This window comes from Pteronotus mesoamericanus, unplaced genomic scaffold, assembly GCF_021234165.1.
Source record: "Pteronotus mesoamericanus isolate MK-2021 breed Mesoamerican mustached bat unplaced genomic scaffold, CSHL_Meso_final contig_166, whole genome shotgun sequence".
NCBI classification, from domain to species: domain Eukaryota; kingdom Metazoa; phylum Chordata; class Mammalia; order Chiroptera; family Mormoopidae; genus Pteronotus; species Pteronotus mesoamericanus.
This window is the reverse complement of record NW_026555066.1, coordinates 591,901-615,247: the sequence shown is the minus strand read 5'-3', so window position 1 is coordinate 615,247 and position 23,347 is coordinate 591,901. Positions and strand designations below refer to the sequence as shown.

At 40.3% G+C, this 23,347-nt stretch overlaps 1 protein-coding gene and 2 pseudogenes across 1 annotated transcript; 1 reads left to right on the top strand and 2 right to left on the bottom strand.

Annotated features, from left to right (window-relative positions):
- Nucleotides 1-1,655: 1,655 nt before the first annotated feature.
- On the bottom strand, nucleotides 1,656-2,684 carry LOC129064573 (nucleoside diphosphate kinase B-like; annotated as a pseudogene).
- Nucleotides 2,685-5,847: 3,163 nt separating this feature from the next.
- Nucleotides 5,848-6,698, top strand: LOC129064549 (glutathione S-transferase Mu 1-like). Its single transcript, XM_054565691.1, has one exon. The coding sequence runs from the start codon at nucleotides 5,857-5,859 to the stop codon at nucleotides 6,511-6,513; it is 657 nt and encodes a 218-aa protein (XP_054421666.1). The 5' UTR covers nucleotides 5,848-5,856; the 3' UTR covers nucleotides 6,514-6,698.
- A 13,340-nt stretch (nucleotides 6,699-20,038) lies between these two features.
- On the bottom strand, nucleotides 20,039-20,269 carry LOC129064547 (zinc finger protein 706-like; annotated as a pseudogene).
- Nucleotides 20,270-23,347: the final 3,078 nt, after the last annotated feature.

Sequence of the window (23,347 nt, the reverse complement as noted above, 5' to 3'; positions counted from 1 at the left end):
CCTAAATTAACAAACGCTGGAGCCATACTACTTCAGAACTTTTTATTTTTTAATTAAAAAATTTATTGATTGATTTTGAGAGAGAGAAACAATTTGTTGTTCTATTTATTTATGCATTCATTGGTTGATTCTCGTATGTGCCCTAACCAGAGACCAAACCCACAACTTTGTCGTATTGAAACAGCTCTCTAACAAACTGAGCAATTTTCCCAGGGCTCAGAACTTTTTATATGATATAACAAAATGTTCTTATCTTTAATTATTGTTTCCTTATCAAGTTATAGTTTCTATCAGGCATTCTAACTAACAATGTGTCAAAATTCTAGGTGTTTTTTTTTTACATCATGAAAATAAAGTGTTCTGCTCATTGACAGGTACTGTTAAGAGAATGAAAATACAGCAACAGAATGGGAGCAAATATTTGCAAATCATATGTTTGATAAAGTACTTGAGCCCAGAATCTATAAAGAGCTCTCAAAACTCAATAATAAGAAACAGATACAATTAAAATAAAAAACAGGCAAAAGATTTGAGCAGACACCTTACCACAGGACATATATGGATTGCAATAAGCACATAAAAAGATACTCAACATCATTACTCATTAGGGAAATGCAAATTCAAACCACAATGAGATAATGCTACTCCCTTATTAAAATGGCTAAAATTAAAAAGGTTAACCAAACCAATTGTTGGAGAATACAGAGGAACTGGAACTCTCGTACACTGCTCATGGAATATAAAATGATATAGCCACTATGGAAAACAGTATGGAGCTTCCTCACAGAATCAGCAACCCCTCTTCAGCATATCTGCACAAAATATTTGAAAACATTTATTCACAAAGATAATTGAACCCCTATGTTCATTACAGCATTATTCACAGTGGCCAAGATATGGAAACAACCAAAGTGTCCCTCAGTAGATGATTGCATAGTTATGTGGTACAGATATACAATGGAATACTACTCAGCCATAAGAAAAAGTAAACAATGCCATTTGCGACAACATGGATGGATCTTGAGAATATCATGCTAAGTGAAATAAGTCATACAGAAAAATTCAAGAACCATATGATTTCACTCATATGTGGAATATGAAACTGAAAGCAACAAATAAGCAACAAATAAACAAACAAGACAAGAAAACCCTCATAGACACAGCCCCAGCTAGTGTGGCTCAGTGAATTGAGCACTGGCCTGCGAACCAGAAGGTCACTGGTTCAATTCCCAGTCGGGCCATATGCCTGGGTTGCGAGCCAGGTCCCCTGTGGGGGACATGTGAGAGGCAGCCACACATTGATGTTTCTCTCTCTCCCTTCCTCTCTCTAAAAATAAATAAAATCTTTTTAAAAAATTTTTTAAAGGGGGAAAGAATTGTACACCTGAAAGCTATGTAGTTTTATTAACTGATGTCATTACAATAAATTTAATTTTAAAACGTTAAATATATATTTGCCATGTGATTGAACCATTCTCCTAGGAATTTACCCTAGAAAAATTAAAGCATATTTTCACACAAAGATTTGTACAAGAATATTTATAGCCTTTTTTTTTTTTTTTTTTTTTAGTTTCCAAAGGCTTTATTGGTAAATATGCTATAGAAAAGAAAGATTGATCTTATTGCTTCCAAGTCAATGGAATGAAGAGCTGTGTCTAGGGACACATCCAAGTAGAGCAGAAGGTGACTGATGCTTTGCCCAACCCTTGTTCACAGATCCAGTCAAAAGAACAAGCCTTGTAGTCAATGAATTCTTTGGGTTTAAACCATGGTCTGATTTCTCTCTCAGCACTTCTTTTATTTTTTATTTAATTAATTAATTTATTTTTCCAGATACATTTGTCTCCGCCTTCCCCCCACCACTTTCCCCTGCCCCCTCCCCTCTCCCCCTCCCTCAATCCTTCCCCACTTTGGCTTTGTCCATGAGTCCTTGCTATATGTTCCTTGACTTGCCCCTTCCCTTCCTTTTTCCCCGCCCACCCCTCCCTCCTTCCATCTTGTTTCTGTTGGTTTCTTTTTCTTTCAGTGTTGCTGGTCTTATTTTCCTTGCATCTTTGTTTTGTTGGTTAGGTTCCGCTTATAGGTGAGATCATATGGTATTTGTCTTTCGCCCCCTGGCTTATTTCGCTTAGCATAATGCTCTCTAGTTCCATCCATGCTGTCGCGAAGTGTAGTAGTTCTTTTTTTTCTGCTGCATAGTATTCCATTGTGTAAATGTACCATAATTTTTTGATCCAATCATCCACTGATGGGCATTTAGGTTGCTTCCAACACTTGGCTATTGTAAATTGTTCAGCACTTCTTACTGAATTACTGCTGTGAATGATGTTCCTGTCAACTTGAATGCAAAAGTCTCCCCGAATGGTACCTGGTCTAGAATCTGCTAGATTGGTCTCCCCAAGCATCATTCTCTTCGTCTTTCCCACATTCAGCCCCTCCCAGACCAAGTCAACAGCAGACCCTGAGTTAATGTACTTCACATTCATGTATTTCACCAGCTTGGGGTAGAATAGGTAGTCTTTCAGGTCAATGTAGTACCACTTCAGGCGTACCTGAGAGGCCTGAAGACACTTCATGACCACAAGACCAAATGCCTTCTGTTTAAAGCGGTTGAGGATGTTGCCCACTCGGCTTCATTGCATGCCATCCTTGATGGTGATGAGGGTGTGCTACAAGTTGGCCATAGTCAGAGGAGCTAGCTGGGTGTTGGAGGGATGGAGGGGGGCACCTGAAGAAACTTCCAGAGCTGGGAGTTACCCCATAGCCATTTTTTCTTGCTTTGTTCCAAATATCCATGTTATTCTGGTATCTATCTGGATTCTTCTTTCTCTCCCCTTTCCACCTTTGGCTTGGGAATTGTGATCACTTTCAACACTGATTTTTTTTTGGGGGGGGGGCAGATAAAAATATTCTCCCATAAAAAAGAATCTAGTATGTAGCATCCTCTGACATTTAAGACACAAATATCTGTGTGTATATAGAATCCTATATAAATAATTACATTTATATGTTATATACTCTGAGTGTTGTTTTTTAGGATCTAGCCCAAGTAGATGGTGACATCGTTAATAAAAATCAAGAGCACAGTTGCCCAGGTCCATGGATCCATGGAAAAAATAAGAGCATAGGAAAACCCATGTCTTTATGGTCAATTAATATTTGACAAAGAAGGCAAGAGCATACAATGGAGTAAAGACAGTCTCTTCAATAAATACTGTTGGGAGAATTGGATTGGTACATGCAAAAAAATATGAAACTAGGCCAGCAACTTACACCATACACAAGAATAAACTCAAAATGGACAAAAGACATAAATATAAGTCATGATGCCACAAAAATCCTAGAGGAAAACATAGACAGTAAAAGTCCAGATATCTCACATAGCAATATTTTTAAAGATATATCTCCTACGGCAAGGAAAATAAAGGAAAAATAAACACATAGGACTACATCAAATTTTAAAAGCTAAAGAAACCATCATCAAAATGAAAAGAGAACCAGCTGTATGGGAGAACATACTTGCCAATGATACAATGGACAAGAGTTTAATCTCCAAAATATATAAAGAACTCATCTGACTCAACACCAGGAAGACAAACAATCCAACTAAAAAATGGGCAATGGACCTGAATAGGCACTTCTCCAAGGAGGACATACAGATGGCCAATAGACATATCAAAGGATGCTCAGCATCACTAGCCATCAGAGAAATGGCAATTAAAACCACAATGAGATATCACTCACACCTGTCAGAATGGCCATCATTTATAAATCAACAAACGACAAATGTTGGCAGAGATTTGGAGAAAAGGGAACCCTCATGTACTCTTGATGTGAATGCAGACTGATGCAGCCACTGTGGGAAACAGTATGACATTTCCTCAAAAAACTAAAAATGGAACTGCCTTCTCACCCAGCAATTCCACTGCTCAGAGTATATCCTAAGAATCCTGAATCACCAACTCAGAAGAACCTATGCACTCCAATGTTCATAGCAGTGCAATTTATTGGGTTGGCAAAAAAGTTTTGTTTAGTTTTTTCCATAAAAAAAAGATACATTTTTTCATTTTCACCAATATCTTTATTGATTTGGGTATTTTGAGTATGTCGGCTTTCTCCCCTGTGGTATAATGTTGATTGTTCTCAATTAATACCTCAGTTTGATCGCTATCAACTTCAACTGTTCTCCCAACCATGAAGCATCATTTTCCAGTGAGAAATCTCCAGCACAAAACTTTGCAAACCACTTTTGACATGTTTGATGAGTCACAGTACCTTCTCCATACACTGAACAAATCTTATTTATATTTTTTGCATTTCAGTTGTGTTTTCACCTTTCTTGAAAAATAAAGTATAATACACCAAAAATGTTGCATATTTTCTTCCATCTTCAATATTAAAACGGCTACACAAAAATTCATGAATTTTGATAAGCACACTGATATGACGGCTGTTGCAACACATTCCAACAAAATTGTTGCAAATGAAGTTAAAGACCACTAAGCACTACTAGAGCCACATTACGGAAAAAAACAAATGAATTTTTTGGGCAACACAATACAATAGCCAAGATCTGAAAGCAGCCTAGGTGCCCATCAGTAGATTAGTGGATAAAAAAGCTGTGGTACATCTACACAATGGAATACTACACAGCAGAAAAGAAGGAACTCCTACCCTTTGTGACAGTATGGATGGAACTGGAGAGCATTATGCTAAATGAAATAAGCCAGTCAGCGAAAGACAAATACCATATGATCTCACTTATAAGAGGAATATAATGAACAAAATAAACTAGTGAGCAAAATAGAATCAGAGTCATAGACTCATGGAACAGACTGACAGCTGTAAGAGGGGAGAGGGGAGGTGAAGACTGATTAAAAGAAGGTGAAGGGATTAGTCAAAGAACATAAAGAAGGACTTGTGGACATGGACAACAGTAAAGGGACTGATTATGGAAGTGAAGGCTGGGCTGGGTGGAGGGGGGCCAAGGGGGGGAAGTAGGGTAACTGTAATAGCATACACAATAAAATATTTTAAAAAGAACACAGGAAAAAAAAGTAGGTTTGGGAAGTCATCTATTGATAGCCACAAAAACACTGAAGCACTGTCCCAGTATCTTCTCAAAGGGTTTTGTGTTTTTTTTTTTTTTTTTCCATTACGGGATGGGACAGAATTTGCATGTTAAAGAGAATTGGGTTTTAGTTGACAGCAAACTCAATGTGGGTCAACGCTAAGATGTAGTTGCCAAAAACAATTGTAAAGTTATAGTCATTTTATGTTTAATGGTCTCAAACTGGAAACAATACAAAAGCCTATCAACAAGTGAATGGATGAACAAATTATGATACAATGTAATTCTAATCAGCAATAAAAATGAGTGATCTACTGATACAACATCATGGATGAATCTCAAAGTGTGCTGAGTAAAGAAGCCAGACCACGTGTCCCCCCTTAAAAAGACTATATACTGCATGACACAGTTTATATAAAGATATAAAAAGTGCAAATTAATTTATACTGATGAAAAGAAGAGCAGTGGTTGTATGGGGGTGTGGGCAGGGGGGAAAGGGTAGGTGGGAGGGATTACAAAGAGTCAAAGGGAAATTTTAAGTGGTGATTAATATATTCATTACATTGATTGACATGATGGTTTCATTGAATATATATACATATATATTTCACTGAAACATCAAATTGTGCACTCTAAATATCCTCAATTTATTACATATTAATTGCACCTCAGTAAAACTCTTAAAATAAAAAATGTTTGCGAGGCTCCTTTGCGCCCTACACAGGCCCTGGATGAACTTAGAACCAGGCTTGGCTGTTGTGCCCTGAAGCCACAAAACGCTGATCATGGCCATGAGTTTGGATTACTGGAACATCCGTGGGCTGGCTCACGCCATCCACCTGCTCCTGGAATACACAGACTCCAGCTATGAAGAGAAGAGGTACACAATGGGGGATGCTCCAGACTTTGACAGAAGCCAGTGGCTAAGCGACAAGTTCAAGCTGGGCCTGGACTTCCCCAGTCTGCCCTACCTAATTGACGGGACTCAAAAGCTCACCCAGAGCAACGCCATCCCTCGCTACATCGCACGCAAGCACAACCTGTGTGGAGAGATGGAGGAGGAGAAGATTCGCATGGACATTTTGGAGAACGAGATTATGGACATCCGAATGTACACGGCCCGGATCTGCTACAGCCCTGACTTTGAGAAACTGAAGCCTGACATTTTGACCATGCTCTCTGAAGAGATGAAGCTGTTCTCCCAGTTCCTGGGGAAGAGGTCTTGGTTTGCAGGGGACAAGCTCATGTATGTGGACTTCCTGGCTTATGACATCCTAGATACACTGTGTATGTTCGAGCCCAAGTGCCTGGATGCGTTCCCAAACCTGAAGGACTTCTTGGTCTGCTTTGAGGGTCTGAAGAAGATCTCTGCCTACATGAAGTCCAGCCGCTTCCTCCCGACACCTGTGTACTCCAAGCCTGCCGTGTGGGGCAACAAGTAGGGGCTGAGTGTGCAGGAGAGGGGATAGGAGCACTGCTGGACATATCTACATTTTTTAGAACCATGTGCTCTGCTTTCTCTTTCCTCTTTTAACTCCTTTCCATTACCCGCCTTCCCTCACTAGATGCCTGACTGGCTACTGATCTGCCTCGAGCCTCTCTCATCCTTACCCTCTACAGCCACAGCCCCCACTTTTCTTCAGCCACCTTCCTGCCCCTCCCACCTTAATCCTCTTGCCTCAAAGCCAATGAGACTGATCTCCCCCTCAGAGACTGCCCTGTTTTGAGGAGCTCAATTAGACCCCGGGCTTTAGAGCTCAGCCCTGCGCTCCCAGCAGCGCCCTGAAGACCCGTATGCGAGGGTACAGGTCCTGCTCCCCTGACTCATCCCTGGTGAAGCTGAGTCACAGTGCAGATCTTGTTATTTCCTCTGGCCTTGGACTCACGACTAACGTGTTGGAGGTTTGGGGGGCTGGCCACTTTCCCTGTATTGTGTGCAGAGGTGGGGGTGTGGGGATGTATGTCGCAGTGGTGGCCAAGAGAGTGACAAGTACGATTTCAAGGTTTCTCGCTCCTGTGTATCTCTGTTCATGTACGCGTGCCTCAGTGTGGGGTCCCTACGGAAGAGGGGCCTTCGGTGCCTCTGTCTCTGCTGCATTTCAGTGTCGTGGAAGGTCCCCCCACCCCCCCGCCCAAGCTTGTTGTATCTGAGTTACAGTCCGGAGGGCTCTCTGGGGCGGCTGGGGGCGTTGAGCCACCGGCTGCGGGATTCCCGAGGCCTCCATCCTGTTGCCGCTCCTGGAAAGCTCCCCGCTGCGCATCCCCTGCTCCCTGTGGTCTTCCAACGCATCTCAGTAAAACACATCCCACTGTGGAAAAAAAAAGTTTGCTTACATAAGCTTAGGTGGATTTCCAATTACTTTTAGCTGTACTTTTTAAGTGATACAGCCATCATAGTTAGGCAAATTATGACTAAATGATCCATTTAACTGATCTCCAATTTACCTGCACAATAGTGTAAGGAAAACCTGATAACTGAAACTGACACTAGAGAAAAGGAAAAGGAAATACCATATAGCAATCAGTACCAGTCCAAAGTCCAGACTCTACTAGGGTAGCAAAGATTCCCTTCCCTGCTATCATTCCTTAATCAACCAATCTATCTACTCTCACCTGTGGGTCTGTCCTTGGAGAATTTTTCTAGCTTGTTGTCCCCCTTAGTCCCACAGAAGATAGTTATTGGGGAAAACTCCTATTCTTGGAACTGTATCATTTTAATGGCCAACTTCTTCTTGTCAGGTTCAGTATTTCTGAAAACATGTTATGTAATAGGCCTGAATTAGAATCACTTGCTTAAAATGCAGACTACTAGGCCTTACCCTTGATCTACTGAATCAGAATTACTGGGAACAGGGCTAGGAATCTACATTTTCCAAAACATTCTGGGTGATTTTTAGGTATACTGTAGATACGAAACATTGGATTAAGTCTTTAATTGTCACCCTCATGCCACACAATTAGAAAACCCTGATTATTTCTTTTCATATTGATAATCCCTGCTTAGATTATCAGAAACTAATGTTTCTTGAGAGACCTTAAGATGGCGGAGGAGTGAATGGAAGCCACACTGACCTCCTCCCAGGACCAAGCTGGAATTACAACTAAATTGTGGAGAAATCACCTGGAAAAAACAACTGAACAATAGCAAGAGAGGATCCTTATAACCTCAGAAAGACAGAAGAATCAGCTTTAGCACAACCTGAGTGGTAAGGAGTGTGGTGGAGACTTGAGAAGGCGGGCGAGGCGCCCACAGGTGGCAGCACCAGAAGGATATTAAAACGGCCATTTAGATCCCCTGAGAAGAGCAGGGTCTAAACCATAAGTGGGGATCTCCAGCCTGCAGCACCAGAGTCCAAAAGGTACACAGATAAAAATCAGCTGTAAAAAGCGGCAGGGTTGCTCTCTGCCAGACACAGGCAGCTGGAGACCCAAAGAGCCTTTTAAACCTGTCTATCCAACACAGATAGAAGTTCACACCACAAAGTTAGGAAATCAAGACAGATCAATTTAAGAAGCAGAAGCAAAAACAAAGAGTCTCGCAAATAATGGGAAGACAAAGAAATACCCCTAGTTGGAGGGAAAGGAGGAATCCTCAGAAAGAGAACTAAATGAAAGAGAGGCAACTAAACTATCAGATATTGAGTTCCAAACAAGAGTTATTCTCTCCGTGAGCTCAGAGAGAATTACCAAAAACTACAAGGAAACTACGAGGAACTTACTGCAAACTATATCAGCATGAAAAAGGACATAGAAAGTATCAATATGAGACAAGAGGAAATCAAGAATACAATTTCTGAATTGAAGAACACAGTAGAAAGAATCAAAAGCAGGATAGACGAAGCTGAGGACCGAATCAGCGAGCTGGAGGACAAGGTAGAAAAAAGCTCCCAGAAAGAGCAAGAAAATGAAAAAAGACTCAAAAAGAATGAAGAGGTGTTGAGGGAAATGCAGGACAACCTGAAATGTAATAATACCCGTATAATATGGATACCAGAATAAGAAGAAGAGGAGGAAGGGAGAGAGAACCTGTTTGAAAAAGTCATGATGGAAAACTTCCCTAATTGGAGGAGAGAAAAAGTCACACAGGTCCAGGAAGCACAGAGGGTCCCATTCAAGAGGAACCCAAGGAGGCCCACTCCAAGGACATATCATCATTAAAATGACAAATAATCATAAACAAACAGAGAATCCTAAAGGCAGCAAGGGAGAAAGGGGTAGTAACTTATAATGCAGCCCCAATATGGCTAGCAGCTGACTTCTCAACAGAAACCCTATAAGCCAGAAGGGAATGGCAAAAAATATTCCAAGTAATGAAAAACAAAGGCCTGAAACCAAGACTGCTCTACCCAGCAAGGCTCTCAATGGAAATAAAAGGCGAAATAAGGAGTTTCCCAGACAAAAGAAGACTAAAAGAATACACCTCCTCCAAACCAGCATTGTAAAATATGCTAAAGGGACTGCTTTAAGAAGATAAAGAAAAAGAGTCTATGAATACCCAGTTCCTCTCACAGTCACCAATACTTGATATTACCAATATTTTTAATACTGATTAACCTGATTGTGACAATGTAGTGTTACTTTAAGTGTTACTTTATTATTCGCTGAAACTAAACCTGTTTTTGTCTATTTCTTGCCTTCTTATATTATTTTTAAAAAGCTTTAAATGACTTTTTGGTATTCTTTATCCATTTTTTGATTAAATGTTTGTAGAATTTTTTTCCCTAAAACAAAACAAACAAAAAACCAAAAAACTATTATCCCTTTTTTAGATGTGTTGCAAATACTTTCCTATTCTATTACTTGTTCTTTAACTTTTTTTATATGTATATTACTGTATAGTTGTAAATGTTTAATACAGTCATATTGTCAATATTTTACTTTATAACTTCTGGGTTTGAATATTTACTTCAGGGTAAGAAAAATATTATTTCATATTTTCTCCTGAAACTCCTTAGATTTCACATATCGATTTTTAACTCTCCTGAATATTTTTTGTACAATGTGTGAAATAGGGATCTATATTAGTTTTATTTCAAGTAATAGTGGTCCATACACCTCATTTGTTGAATAAGCCTTATTTTCCCTGTTGATTTGAAATATCAGTTTAATCATATATTACATTATTAGACACATATGTTTGTTTCTAGAATGCTCATTATATTTCATTGATCTACTTGATTATTTCTGTGCTGGTGTCATGTTGTTTTAATTGCTGAGACTTTATAATGGATTTAATTTTTAAAATATTTTATAATGGATTTTGACATTTAAAGCAAATAAATAAATGAAATCAATATGCATTTAAAAAAAGAAAGAAATAAGGAACTCCTACCTAAATAAATAAATAAACAAACAGCCAACACATAAATTTTTATTTGCAGCCACTTACCCTGGGCTCCAGCAAAGGCAGGAGCAGAATGGGCTAGAGACGCTTGAGGAGACACTGGGGAAGGGGGCTTTGGGGAGAGAACTGAGAGAGTAGCTGGGGAAAGGAGGAAGTAAAACTGTCAGTGTTTGCAGATGACATGATAGTGTACATTGAAAACCCTATAGACTCCACCAAAAAACTACTCAACCTAATAAGTGAGTTTTGCAAAACAGTGGGGTACAAAGTCAATATCCAGAAATTGGAGGCATTTTTGCACACCAACAATGAACTATCAGAATAAGAAATCAGGAAAAATATCCCATTTGCTATAGCAACAAGAAAAAGTACCTAGGAATAAACCTAACCAAGGAGGTAAAAGACCTGTGCTCAGAAAATTACACAACACTGAAGAAAAAAATTAAGGAAGACACAAATAAATGGTAGCATAGACTGTGTTCATGGATTGGAAGAATTAACATTATCAAAATGTCCATACTACCCAAAGCACTTTATAGATTCAACACAATCCCCATTAAAATACCAATGACATATTTTACACATATAGAACAAACATTTCAAAAATTTATATGGAATCATAAACGACCCCAAATAGCTGCAGCAATTTTGAGGAAGAAGAACAAAGTAGGAGGGATCACAATACCTGACATCAAACTATATTACAAGTTCACTGTCATCAAAATAGTCTAGTACTGGCATAAGAACAGACCCATAGATCAATGGAACAGAATAGAGAGCCCAGAAATAAATCCATGACTCTATGGTCAATTAATATTTGACAAAGGGGGCAGAAGCAGAAAATGGAGTACGAAGAGCCTTGTCAACAAATGGTGTTGGGAGGTTTGGACAGCTACATACAAAAAATTGAAATCTGGCCACCAACTGACACCATACACAAAAATAAACTCAAGATGGATAAAAGACTTAAATATAAGTCGCGACACCATAAAAGTCCTAGAGCAGAACATAGGCAGGAAACTCTCAGACATTCCACGCAGCAATAGTTTCACTGATATGTCCCCTAGAGCAAGGGATGTAAAGGAAAGAATGAACAAATGGCACTTCATCAAAATAGGAAGCTTCCGCATGGCTAAAGAAAACATCAGCAAAATGAAAAGGGAACCAACGGTATGGGAAAATATATTTGCCAATGATACCTTGGACAAGGGTTCGATCTCCAGAATATGTAATGAACTCACACGACTCCACTCCAGGAAGACAAACAATCCAATTAAAAAATGGGCAAAGGACCTGAACAGATGCTTCTGCAGGGAGGACATACAGAGGACCCAGAGACGTATGAAAAGATGCACAACATCACTAGCCATCAGAAAGTTGCAAATTAAAACCACAATGAGATCCCACCTCACACTGGTCAGAACAGCCACCATAAACAAATCAACAAACACCAAGTTCTGGTGAGATTGTGGCGAAAAAGGAACCCTAGTGCACTGTTGGTGGGAATGCAGACTGGTGCAGCCACTGTGGAAAACAGCGTGGAATTTCCTGGAAAAGCTAAAAATTGAACTGTCTTTTGACCCATCAATTCCGCTGCTGGGATTATACCCTGAGAATCCCCAAATACCAATTCAAAAGAACCTATGCACCCCAATGTTCATAGCAGCACAATTTACAAGAGCCAAGTACCCATTAGTAAATGAATGGATCAAAAAGTATGGTAGAATAAAAGGACTGCTAACTATGAAAAGTTAAAAAAAAAAGTATGATACATTTACACAATGGAATACTATGCACTAGAAAGAAAGAAGGAACTCCTGCCCTTCGCGACAGCATGGATGGAACTGGAGAGCATTATGCTAAGTGAAATGAGCCAAGGGGTTAAAGACAAATACTATATGATCTCAGCTATAAGTGGAACCTAATCAACAGAACAGAGAAGTGAGAAAAATTTAACCAGCACCAATGAAAGAAAAAACAAACTGACAGTAATGAGAGGGCAGGTGGGAGGGTGATAACGGGGAAAAGAAGGGGCAGGGTCAAATCAAGGAACATGTATAAAGGACCCGTGGTCAAATCCAAAGTGGGGAAGGATTGAGGGTGGGAGATGGGGGTGGGTGGGGCAGGGGAAAGTGATGGCGGTAAAACGGAGACAAATGTATTTGAACATTAAAAAAGATAAAATACAATAAAAATTAAATTTAAAAAAATTTTTAAAAAAGAAACTAATGTTTCTCAACCTAGGGTCCATTGTCTGTGAGGGGTCAACCATTCTCAGTTGTCCATAAATTCTTCCTAACATATTTTAATTTTGTATTTTTCCTTTGGTGATAATGTAAGTACAGCAATTATGATTCTAGATTTGGATGATTGCCTTATAGTCAAGTCCAGTTATATAATTTTAGAACCCATGTTCCACTGCTTTTTGTTGTAAAGTTGATTATTTCAGTTGTCAAGTATATAACAGTATGTATGCCCCCTCTGTCCATAGCAACTGATGTGTTAACATGTCTCAGTCCTTGTCTCAAAGTGAAGATATAGGAGCTCCTGTCTGACACCAGTCGATGTCAAGAGTGACCTGAAAGCACCCCTTCAGGTGCCATAGCTAAGGGTCCTCGGCATTGGATAGATGACTTGGCACAAGGTCTCAGGGCCCAGACAGGATCTTATTTCCATTCTTGTAACAGGAGACCAGTGAAAAGCTGAGGTCCTGGGGTACAAGTAGAACAACTCTTCTCATCTAGATGGTCATGTGGCAAGATCTCAAAGCACAAGTAAGGCAATGCTTCCATTCATGGGATGGACACCCTTGAGACTTAGCCCCTGGCCATGATCCTGGGTTCTGCTCCAAATCAGTGCTTCTGACAATACTGATCATTAACCTGGCCCTCCTCAGGCCACGGACCATCTGTATAACTACACCCAGTGGCTGGTCTCCATTACCTTGAAAAACCGATAAATGTTTTCATTTTTCAGGATCTTGGCCTACCCCTTAGAAGGACTTCTTGCCACAATGTGTGTGTCACAACTTGAGCTTTCATAACCTACTACACTATTTTCCTGGTCAAAAAAAAAAATCTTTGTTCTTGCACAAGGAAAACTCACTCCGTATCCCACTGCCCTTTCCAAGAGAAAAAAGAATGGGTCACTTTCTAGAACTGGTTCAAAAATTCCTATGCGGAGGTTTCAGGGTTGATTCAGTCAGTTATCAAATGACATCATCAAAGGCACAGGGGCCTTTTTTTTCTTTTTCTTTTTTTTTGCCTTCTACTGACAGCAGATCTTTCTTCCTGGTTGCAAGGTGACTATAGCAGTTCCAGCAGTGCATGAAGACACAGCAACATCCTGTTAAGAGGGGAGTTTCCCCCTATACATCTTCTTTTATTGCTGGGGAAAATATTCCCAAAAGTCCCTCAGTAGACTTCCCCTCAGGTCCTAGGATTGGGTCACATACCTATACATAAACCAATCACTGGGAGGAGGATAAGCCCATCAGTGATGGGCATTGACTATTCAAGATTCCAACATCACCCCAACACAGAGCTGGGATAGAGGCCCTTCCCTAAGTATATGACTACTTCAGGACAGTGCCAGAAAGGAAAAAGAGGGAGAAATTGATTCAGGCAAACAAGCAACATTGTCTCCTTTACCCGCCTATTTCCAGATTCCCCACATATGGACAGTTTGGTTCAAAGGGTGCTGCACAGGGTAGGCAGCTTGATAAACGACAACCTCCGTCTCCCCACTGAGATTCGCCACCCCAATCCCTCACTCTCTGATGGTTAGGTGTTGTTTCCCTCAATTTCATACAAAGCTGAATCCCTCAAAGGATTTGTTCTTGCCTTCTCTTCTGGGTGTGGAGAAATTGTTCCCTGCCTACCCTGGGGTATGTGGGGGTAGTGTTCCTAACCAATTCCTTTATGAGCAATAAGTTATTTTGGTAGATCACTTTATCCAGACTTGCCCTACTTTCCGACTATACTTTGTACACAGTAGAGGGACTCAAATTTTCTTACCACATGCTAGGAGGTAGCTGTCTAGTGATGGCTCACTGGGCAGCCCTAGATTTCACAGCAGTATCCAGGCCCCTTATCCTGTCTTTTTTCTTTTTTTATGCTGCGAAGCATTAGTGGTTACCTTACCAGCTACTACTAAGAATACCAAAACTGAATGATGTTTCCTGTAGTCTTTCCTCTCTCACTCATTTCAAATCAGAGATCAGTGAGCAGCCGAGTGTATTCCAAACACCAAAAAACAGTGGCAAAACCTGTTGCATTAATTCATCCTGATGGCATTCATTCATCCTGGTGGAATTTTAGATGTGTGCCAAGAATGCCTCATACAGGTTTCACTGTCTTTTCTGATAAGGCCTGAGCATCCCAAATATATTTAATAAAAGTCAGTTAAGCCCCTCTGGTTGTGGGTCTCCCCAGGGACAGGGTCTCAGTCCTGAACTAATTGAAGTACTGTTGTCAGCAAATGTAAAACTAGAAGAGAGTTTGTACACTGAGAATTTTAGAGCAGAAATTCCCTAGAGTTGTTATACATAGGCTTTGTATCTTTGGAATCAAATAGCTGCAATCAGGAAATATACTGTGGTGCCTGATTTTGTCCCCAGGTACGTTTAGGTGCATTCCATCAAAGGATCAAAGACAATGGCTTGTTGAGAAAAGTACTCTAATTCTCTCCCCCTACCTATACTACCACTACCCACTCGCTTCTAGATCACCCAAGTCATCATGCCAGGGTCTCTAGACAAGGAAGGTGCATTCTGAGGACAACACCTGTTGCTTTCTCTGCCTTGTACGAAGCTCTGAAGCTCCCAGTATAGCCCCACCCCCAGCCAGTACTTCCCTCAAATCTTGCAGTTAAATATTAAGGCCCTGAGGGAAAGAGCCCATGTTTCTTTCTCTGATCATTTTCCTCAGCTCAGAGCCCTCTATTCTGTCCCCAAATGAGGTAGTAATGACTAACTCGGTGCCGCATGATACCAAGTAGCCCCCAACCGTCAGCCTGTGTTGGGTCTTTTGCTACTCTTTTTGGGTGTGCATTTGAACCCACTTCCTCTGGTTAGGGACTTCCCCATCTCATGATTCTTGGAAGGAGACAAAGCTCGCCTCCCAAGAATGCCACATTTAGCCTCACTCCTAGGGTGCTGGCACAATAACCTAGACCAGCCTTCCTAGACTTTGTCTTAGGAGATAGAGACAAATAATTAGGGACTCAAGCAGAGTCTCTCTCTCTCTCTCTCTCTCTCTCTCTCTCTCTCTCCCCCTCCCTTCCTTCTCCCCCCCCCCCCCGCCTCTCCCTATCTCACAGCACTACCATTCACAGCAAGATAGAGGTCTCTGCAGGGCAGGGCCACAGCAGTGAAAGCTGCGTTTGGAGTGCTCAGAGGTGCTGCAGTAGGTTCCTCACCAGACCAGTTTTGCGACGTGCTTTGAGTTTTGTTCCTGCCTGCAAACCTGCCTCTTCAGCCCACCTGCTGATTCCAGGAGCTGCCCGATATCCTTTTAACGAATTATTTTTCTACCTAGATCATCCAGAGTTCAATTCTCTTTCTTGAAATCAAGGATCCGGACTGATACACAGCTGTATCTCCTTCAGGAATTTGTCCTACTTCTGAGAAGTCCCAAAGGGCTTTCTTTGTCTTGAGGGAGAGTTGAAGGGGATTCTTTGTAAATGTCCATTCTGTTATAAATACTAAAATTAGAAACAGTAGGTGTACCCATCATTGTCCCACAGTATCTAGTTTAGTATCAGCAAGTACTTATGTTCTGAGCAATGCTGGAAAGCCCCTTTTAAAGAGATTTTGCCCTGGCAAAAAAACTTCATAATGTTTCTAGAAATAATTAGTTTCATGGTGTCCTTTATATAGTAGACCTGATCTCTGTGAACACATTGTTTTGAAATTGGGATTTTAAATGTGCTTTGGTGAGAACTGAATATTCAAATGTAAGAAGTTTAATTGATTGTAAGAGTGTCTTTTTTGAGATGATGCAATACCTGCCTCTTATTGAGCCTGCTCCTCCACTGTGTGCTGGCAGGAAGGCTTTCAAAGTTTATCTTGGTACATTTGAAATCTGGTAAGCTATTGGTTCTCTCTCTAAGCTCTGCTTACAGAATCTAGCCTTAAATGATAAGCACTAGCAATGCCTTGAACCCTGACCAAGATAGGGCCACCCCTCGCTGAAACTTTGAATTTCAGCCATGTGGATCTGTCTGGGAAGACCATGGGGCCATCCCTTCTCTGATGACTGCCAGGACTCACCTTTTCCTCTTATATCCATCTGTTGTGCCCTGCTCAGGAGGGTCAAAAGTGGGCTGCATTGGGTGTTGTGCCAAAAATGTCCACAGAGGCCCTAAGCTTCTGGGGCTCGTGGGGATAGATGAAGAGTATCTGCATGTCAGGGATGTATGTGCTGGTAAGGGGATTTTGGAGTGCGATGAAACTATTCTATTTCTTGATTGTGGTGGTGATTATGTCACTCTAGACTCTGTCTAAACCCATAGAACTGTGCGCTGATAATAGTGATTTTTATTGTATGTAAATTAAAAATCGAGTTTAAAAACATTAAAGAACTTTAGTGCTTTACCATCTATTTGCCATGTGTGAACTGTGGCCGTGCAGTGGTGCGGCATGCAGGCATATGACCACAGTGGGGGGCAGCGTCTCCAACGAATCTAAAAGCACTATGTGCGTGTCAGTTCACGTTTCAACAGCCACCTCAAATACAAAATTCTGAAATTTGTGAGTGACTGCCCAATTTAGGGCCAGGAGTTCAAATTTGTAAGGAGGTTACTGGGTGTGGCTTTCTTTCAGTTTCCTGCTAAAGGCTGAAAGAACCTCTTCCCCCTTTATCTTGATTTATAGTATGATTTATTCCCAGACCCTAAAAACTGGCACCTGTGTGCATAATGGTAGCTTAGTAGAATCACTGAATGCTGAGAAAGCAATTTACACTGTGTAGTTAATAGGGTCCAAATTCCCAGTAATAGGACCAACTTTCCCTAAAAGTTTTGTGGGGCGGCTGGATTCTTACAATTCTCCTGCTTTGTTGGTGAAGCCCTGGTATCAATCACCTTCAGCTGCTATACCACACAACTCTTGGATGACCTCTTATCCCAGCGGTTCTCAGCTTTGATTATAGTTTAGAATCACCTGATACTCAGGCCCTAGCCCACACCAACTGGATAAGAATCTCTGTGGTGTGGGGCCCAAACATCAGTATGGATTTAAAACCCCTCAGGTGATGTCTATAATTCTAAAAGGGGAAACATTTCTACTTTGTAGACAGGCAGGAGCACAGGAAGAGGGATGCATTAGTCTTCTCAGGCTACCATAACAAAATGCTGGAGTGGGGGGCTTAAACAGCAGGAATTTATTTTCTCACAGTTCTGGAGGCTGAAAGTCCAAGATCAAGGTGTCTTCAGGGTCAGTTTCCTCGAAGGCCTCTCTCCTTGGCTTGCACGTGGATACCCTCTTGCTGCCTCTTCACAGAGTCAGCCCTCTGGACAAACAGGCTCCTGGTGTCTTTTCCTGTGTCTTACTCTCCTCTACTTATAAAGACACTGGTCAGATTGGAGTAGAGCCCCTTTAATAGCCTCTTCTTGATTTAACTTAATCTCATCTTGAAAGGCTCTATCTCCAAATACAGTCACATTCTGAGGTACTGAGGGTTAGGGATTCAACATATGAAGAAGGCGGGACACAATTCAGCTTATAACAAAGGAGATCATGCTCCCCCTAGTACTCCTCAAAATTTTTGTTATCTTAACCTATTGGGTTTAATAGCCAACCTCATGATCTTTTGGGAATGTGGCTGCCTGCATTAGGGGTAGGAGACTAGAGTTCAAAAGGGCAGTCCAGGTTCCACCTTCATGAGACCATTCATTCACTGCCAACCACTGCTCCTCTTAGGACCAACTTCGGGCACTTCTGCTTTGTCTCCAGAGGGTTCTAAGTGGATCAAAACAGAACATTAATCAACTTAACTCCAAGTTCCTTGCTACATCCTAGGCTATAAAGTATATCCGTATTGTATTCCCCATCCTAAATTATGTTTGGCCACATTGTCCAATAATGGTTGACCAGAAGTTATGTGTTCAGCCCTAGCTGGTGTGGCTTCAGTGGATTGAGCACTGGCCTGCGAACCAAAGGGTCATCGGTTCGATTTCCAGTGTAGGGCACATGCCTGGGTTGCAGGCCAGGTCCCCAGTAGGGGACACGCGAGAGGCAACCACACATAAATGTTTCTCTCCCTCTCTTTCTCCCTCCCTTCCCTTCTCTAAAAAAATAAATAAATAAAATAAAAAGAAGTTGTGTGTTCAGCCCAAATGATAGCATAAAAATATCCCAAATTTTATATATATATATATATATATATATATATATATATATATATATATATATATAATGTCTAAAATTTGAACAATGTGAAATTCCTTGGAGGAAAATAAATTTCAAAACTTCAAAGACATTTAAGTCCACAAGTATTTCCTCCCTGATTTCTGTTTTGCTGACTCTCAGCTATAAGGGACTCTCTCTGAGGTGCTAAAATTATGGAGGTTCCTTTGGCAACTGGAACCTGGACAGCCATCCACTGAAATAGGTGAAGTTCATGCAGGACCTCCAAAAAAGAATTAATCCAACCCCAAGATTCTCATATGTCCCACTGTCTAAGAGTTCAAAAAGTTAATTGGACACAAGATTTTCCTGGCACCAATGCCACATGTACAAAACTTAGAAGAAAATAATGCAAAGAAACAACCAGACAAACCCAGTAAGTGAAACATTCTGCAGAACACTTGGCCCGGTATCTTCAGCAAATCAGTATCATTAAAAATGGTGTCTGTGCTAGATTAAAACAGACTTAAGGCACATAAGAACCAGATGCAATGCATGGTCTGGATTGAGTACTGCTGTAGATGAAGCAACTGTAAGGGACATTTTTAGATCATTTGGGGAAATATGAATATGATCTGGCTGTTAAATGAGATAAAAATTTACTGACATAGCAAAATAGAGGTTGATGACTGAAAAAAAAACCAGGCTACAGAACAGTATGGGTAGTAACATCTCAATTTGGTAATGAAACAAAATCATGTATAGGCAGACAGAGGGGGGAAGAGAGAGAGATCCTGCAGGTTATGCACTAGGGTCTTACAGTGGTGATTTCTGGGTAGTAGGAATTTTACTCGTTTATTTATTATATTTCCACTGTTTATATTGTTTAATTTTCTACAATGCTTCTATATTATTATAAAGTTATTTAAAAGAAAATTTTCTTTTTTTCCTGTGATGTTGTAAAGTCAAAGTCCTACTTTATTACATGAGTTATTTTATACAATATGAACATCAATATAATCACATTTGTAAAATTTTTTTTTATAACAAGGATGGACTGACTGATTTTCAGATTTCCAAATCAAAGTTAATGGTACATTTATACAGAATTGTCTTTGCATGAAGCCCAAAAGAGAACAGCATAAAAATGACTGTTTCTGTAGCCCCTTTAGTTTTGCTGATCAATAGTTTGTTAGAAAAGCAGCTGCAGGTTTGTTAGCTAAGGTCTGAGAAAGTAGAAGAGTCAAAGGGGTCATGAATTCAGCTGTAAACAACTTTATGCCTGAACATCAGCCAATCCTGGAGGAAGAGGAGTCTTAGGATGCTTGCTCTCTAAGTGCTGCTTGAATGTCCTAGGGTCTGGCATTTGTGTCCTACAGACAGTGCAGGTGTGTATTAAGGCAGCTTTGGCAGGAGCCTTTTGGTCATGTCTGTGTTTCTTCTTTTGTCCAGCTTGCTTCTTGGCATTTTCCTACTGAGACTGAATGTCCTGATGTCCACGAGCCATATCCAAGCCTGGGCCATTTAGTGTCCTGTGTTGGAGATCACACGCAGTGTAAAGGTGAGGGGAGGTGCCTGGAGGGAGAGGAAGGGGGGAGCGTTCCCAGCACTACTTGGGCTTCCTCTACCCGCCACAGAGGGGAAAGAGGAAAAAGAAAAAATTCTTAGTCACAACAAAACCTCAGTCCCTGAAGCAATTATCTCAAGCAAACTTATATTGCTAAAAACTAGTGCATAATACAGTCCAGCCTCACACTGCTCTAAGAAAGTAGAGCTTATACCACAGACAATAATATCTGGTGGAAAGAAAAGTAAACATAGAAAATGTGAGTGAAAGAGGAAATCGTCTTTCTTGCAGCCTCAACAGTAGGCAAGTTAGAAGGTGCTTGTTGTTTAGGGCCCATAACTTCTCAGTTTAAATTCTACTGCCTCTTGCTCTGGAGTTTCTTGGTTGTATGAAGCCTGCCTCTTCAGGTGGTTTCCCCACTCTTTCATTTATTTTACGTCATGAATTACCCTCAGCAGATCCCTAAAACAGGCATTCAGAAGCTTGTCTTCTTGGGTCCTGTTGAGGAAAAATTCATCTGCCTTGGGTTTGCTACCCTCAAGAAAAGCCTTTGACTTTTCCAGGCCTTAAATATCACTTCACTAATGCAGAAACAGTTCTTTCTGTCCATTCTTATGGCTTGCTTTCTCTGAAGCAGGCTCAGAGAATTGAGTTTCTTCTTTTTTTAATTATGAGAGATGCGAAACTATACAGAAGTACAATATATTGTAACAAAATATTGTAACAAAACCCCACATTCCCCTCACCCAGAATTGTAGATATTTTGACATATCTGCTTCCTGCAATTAAAAGATATTAGAGATATAGCTGACTTTCCATTTAACCATCACCTGCATTGCCCCTCTGAGCATATTCCCCTCTGAGGCAACCACTATGGTCTGAAGTGTATTCTTATCCATTTTTATGCTTTATGAGCATATTTACATCCATAAACTGTATATGACATTCTTGTGCCTATCTATTTACATAATTGTATCATTTTTAGTCAGTATTATATTTTCGAGACCCATATATGGTGATCTAGCACCATTTCTGTGCAATATTCCATTGTATAACATCACCACATTTTATTTTTTGGACATCATTTTGACAAATTGTTCTCCAAATTGGTTGAAGTAGTTGATGTTCCAACCAGCAGTATAGGAATGTGCCTGTTTCCCCACATTTTCCCAACACTTGCAATAGTCAGATTTTAAAGTATTTGTCTGCCTAATGGGTAAGACTCAATACATCATTTTGGTTTTCGTGCTCCTCTGTGAAGTGTTGCTTGCTCTAGGCTGATTTGCTGACTCAGGTAGGGCCTTTCTTGGCTTCTCCGTTTCAGCAGGAAACTCCAGCCCCTACAGCCTGTGCCAGTCCTGGCTCCCTTGTAGCATACAGGCATGTCCATCTCACCTTTAGGGGGTCTCTCTCTGTTTCTAACTCCTGGAGAGCTCCTTTTTTGTTTTTGTTTTCAAGCTCAGATGTCCATTTTTAACTTAAAAAATGTTTTATAAAAACATGGAACAACCATTTCAAATTCAAACAAACTAAAAAGACATGAAGTGCAATGCATGAAACTTGACTGAATACTGGATTTTAAAAAAGATTTTATTCATTCATTCATTCATTCATTCATTTATTTTTTAAAGAGAGGGGAAGGGAGGGAGAAAGACAGGGAGAGAAACATCGATGTGTGAGAGAAAAACATCAGTCAGTTGCCTCTTCAATGCACCTCAACCAGGGACCGAACCTGAAACCCAGGCATGTGCCCTGACCAGAAACCAAACCAGTGACTTTTTACTTTGCAGGATGACGCCCAACCAACTGAGCCATACAGGTCAGGGCTGAACTCTGAATTTAAAAAAACAAACAAACAAACAAACTATGAAAAGACATTTTGAGCACAACTAGGGAAACCTTAGTATGACCTGATATAAAATAACATTAAAATATTACTGTGAGGATATTATCATTCATTTCCTTAGGTGTGATAAAGGCTTTGCAGTTAAATAGGAGACTGTCCTTTTAAGATGTGCTTTGAAGTTTAAGGATGATGTTAAGTCAACTCACTTTCAGATGAATAGATAGATAGCCAGACAGCCAGATAGATAGATAGATAGATAGATAGATAGATAGATAGATAGATAGATAGATGGATAAAGCAAATATGGGGAAATGTTAACAGCTGAAACTGAGTGGGGGGCATAATGGTATTCATTGTACTAATTTGAACTTTTCTATATATTTGAGGGTTTTTTTACAATAAAAAGACTGGAAATATTTTATACTATATTTCTAGGTATTTGAGACAGGCCTGATGGTGGGTTTTAGCAAATGCTTAAGTCACTATCGTGATCTAGAAGCTCAGCTAAATTTTTCACATTTTAATCTGCTTCATAGGTTGGTTACCTTTCCTTCTTTAATGTGTGCATGGCTGTATTAGTTAGGATACAGGTCTAGCTGCTTGTAACAGAGACCTAAACTAACAGAGGCTTAAATGAAACAACATGTATTTCCCTCAGATGTAATAGACCGGAAGAAGGCCGTCCAGGACTGTATGGTAGCTGTTCTATGAGGTTATCCAGAAATTCAATCTGTCGTCACCAGAATGGTGCTCCCATCCATGTGTTACAAAATGGCTCCCGTTTTAGCCAGTGGGATGAAGAAGGGAAGGGCTCTCACATTAAGGACTGGATCCAAAAGTTGTACACATCATTTTCAGTCACATTTCATTGGCTACTATTTAGTAACACCTAGCTGCAATGGAGAATGGGAAACGCAGCCTTTACCTGGACAGGTATGTGCATACCTAAAAGATAATTACTTTGAAAGAAGGTAAGAACATATATTCAAGGACATTTAGCAGTGTCTGATACAAGAGTTACTACTTTTTGAATTGTAGTAGGTTCTTTCCTTTTTCTTTAATTTTTTTAAATTAATTTATTTTTCCAAATACATTTGTCTCTGCCTTCCCCCAACCACTTTTTCTTTAATTTTGTTTTCAGATGCAGCCACTTGTTTTTGTAACAAACTCTT

Bases quoted from the DNA above. Each gene is read 5' to 3' on its own strand.
- LOC129064549 (XM_054565691.1), top strand. From the start codon at position 5,857: ATGGCCATGAGTTTGGATTACTGGAACATCCGTGGGCTGGCTCACGCC.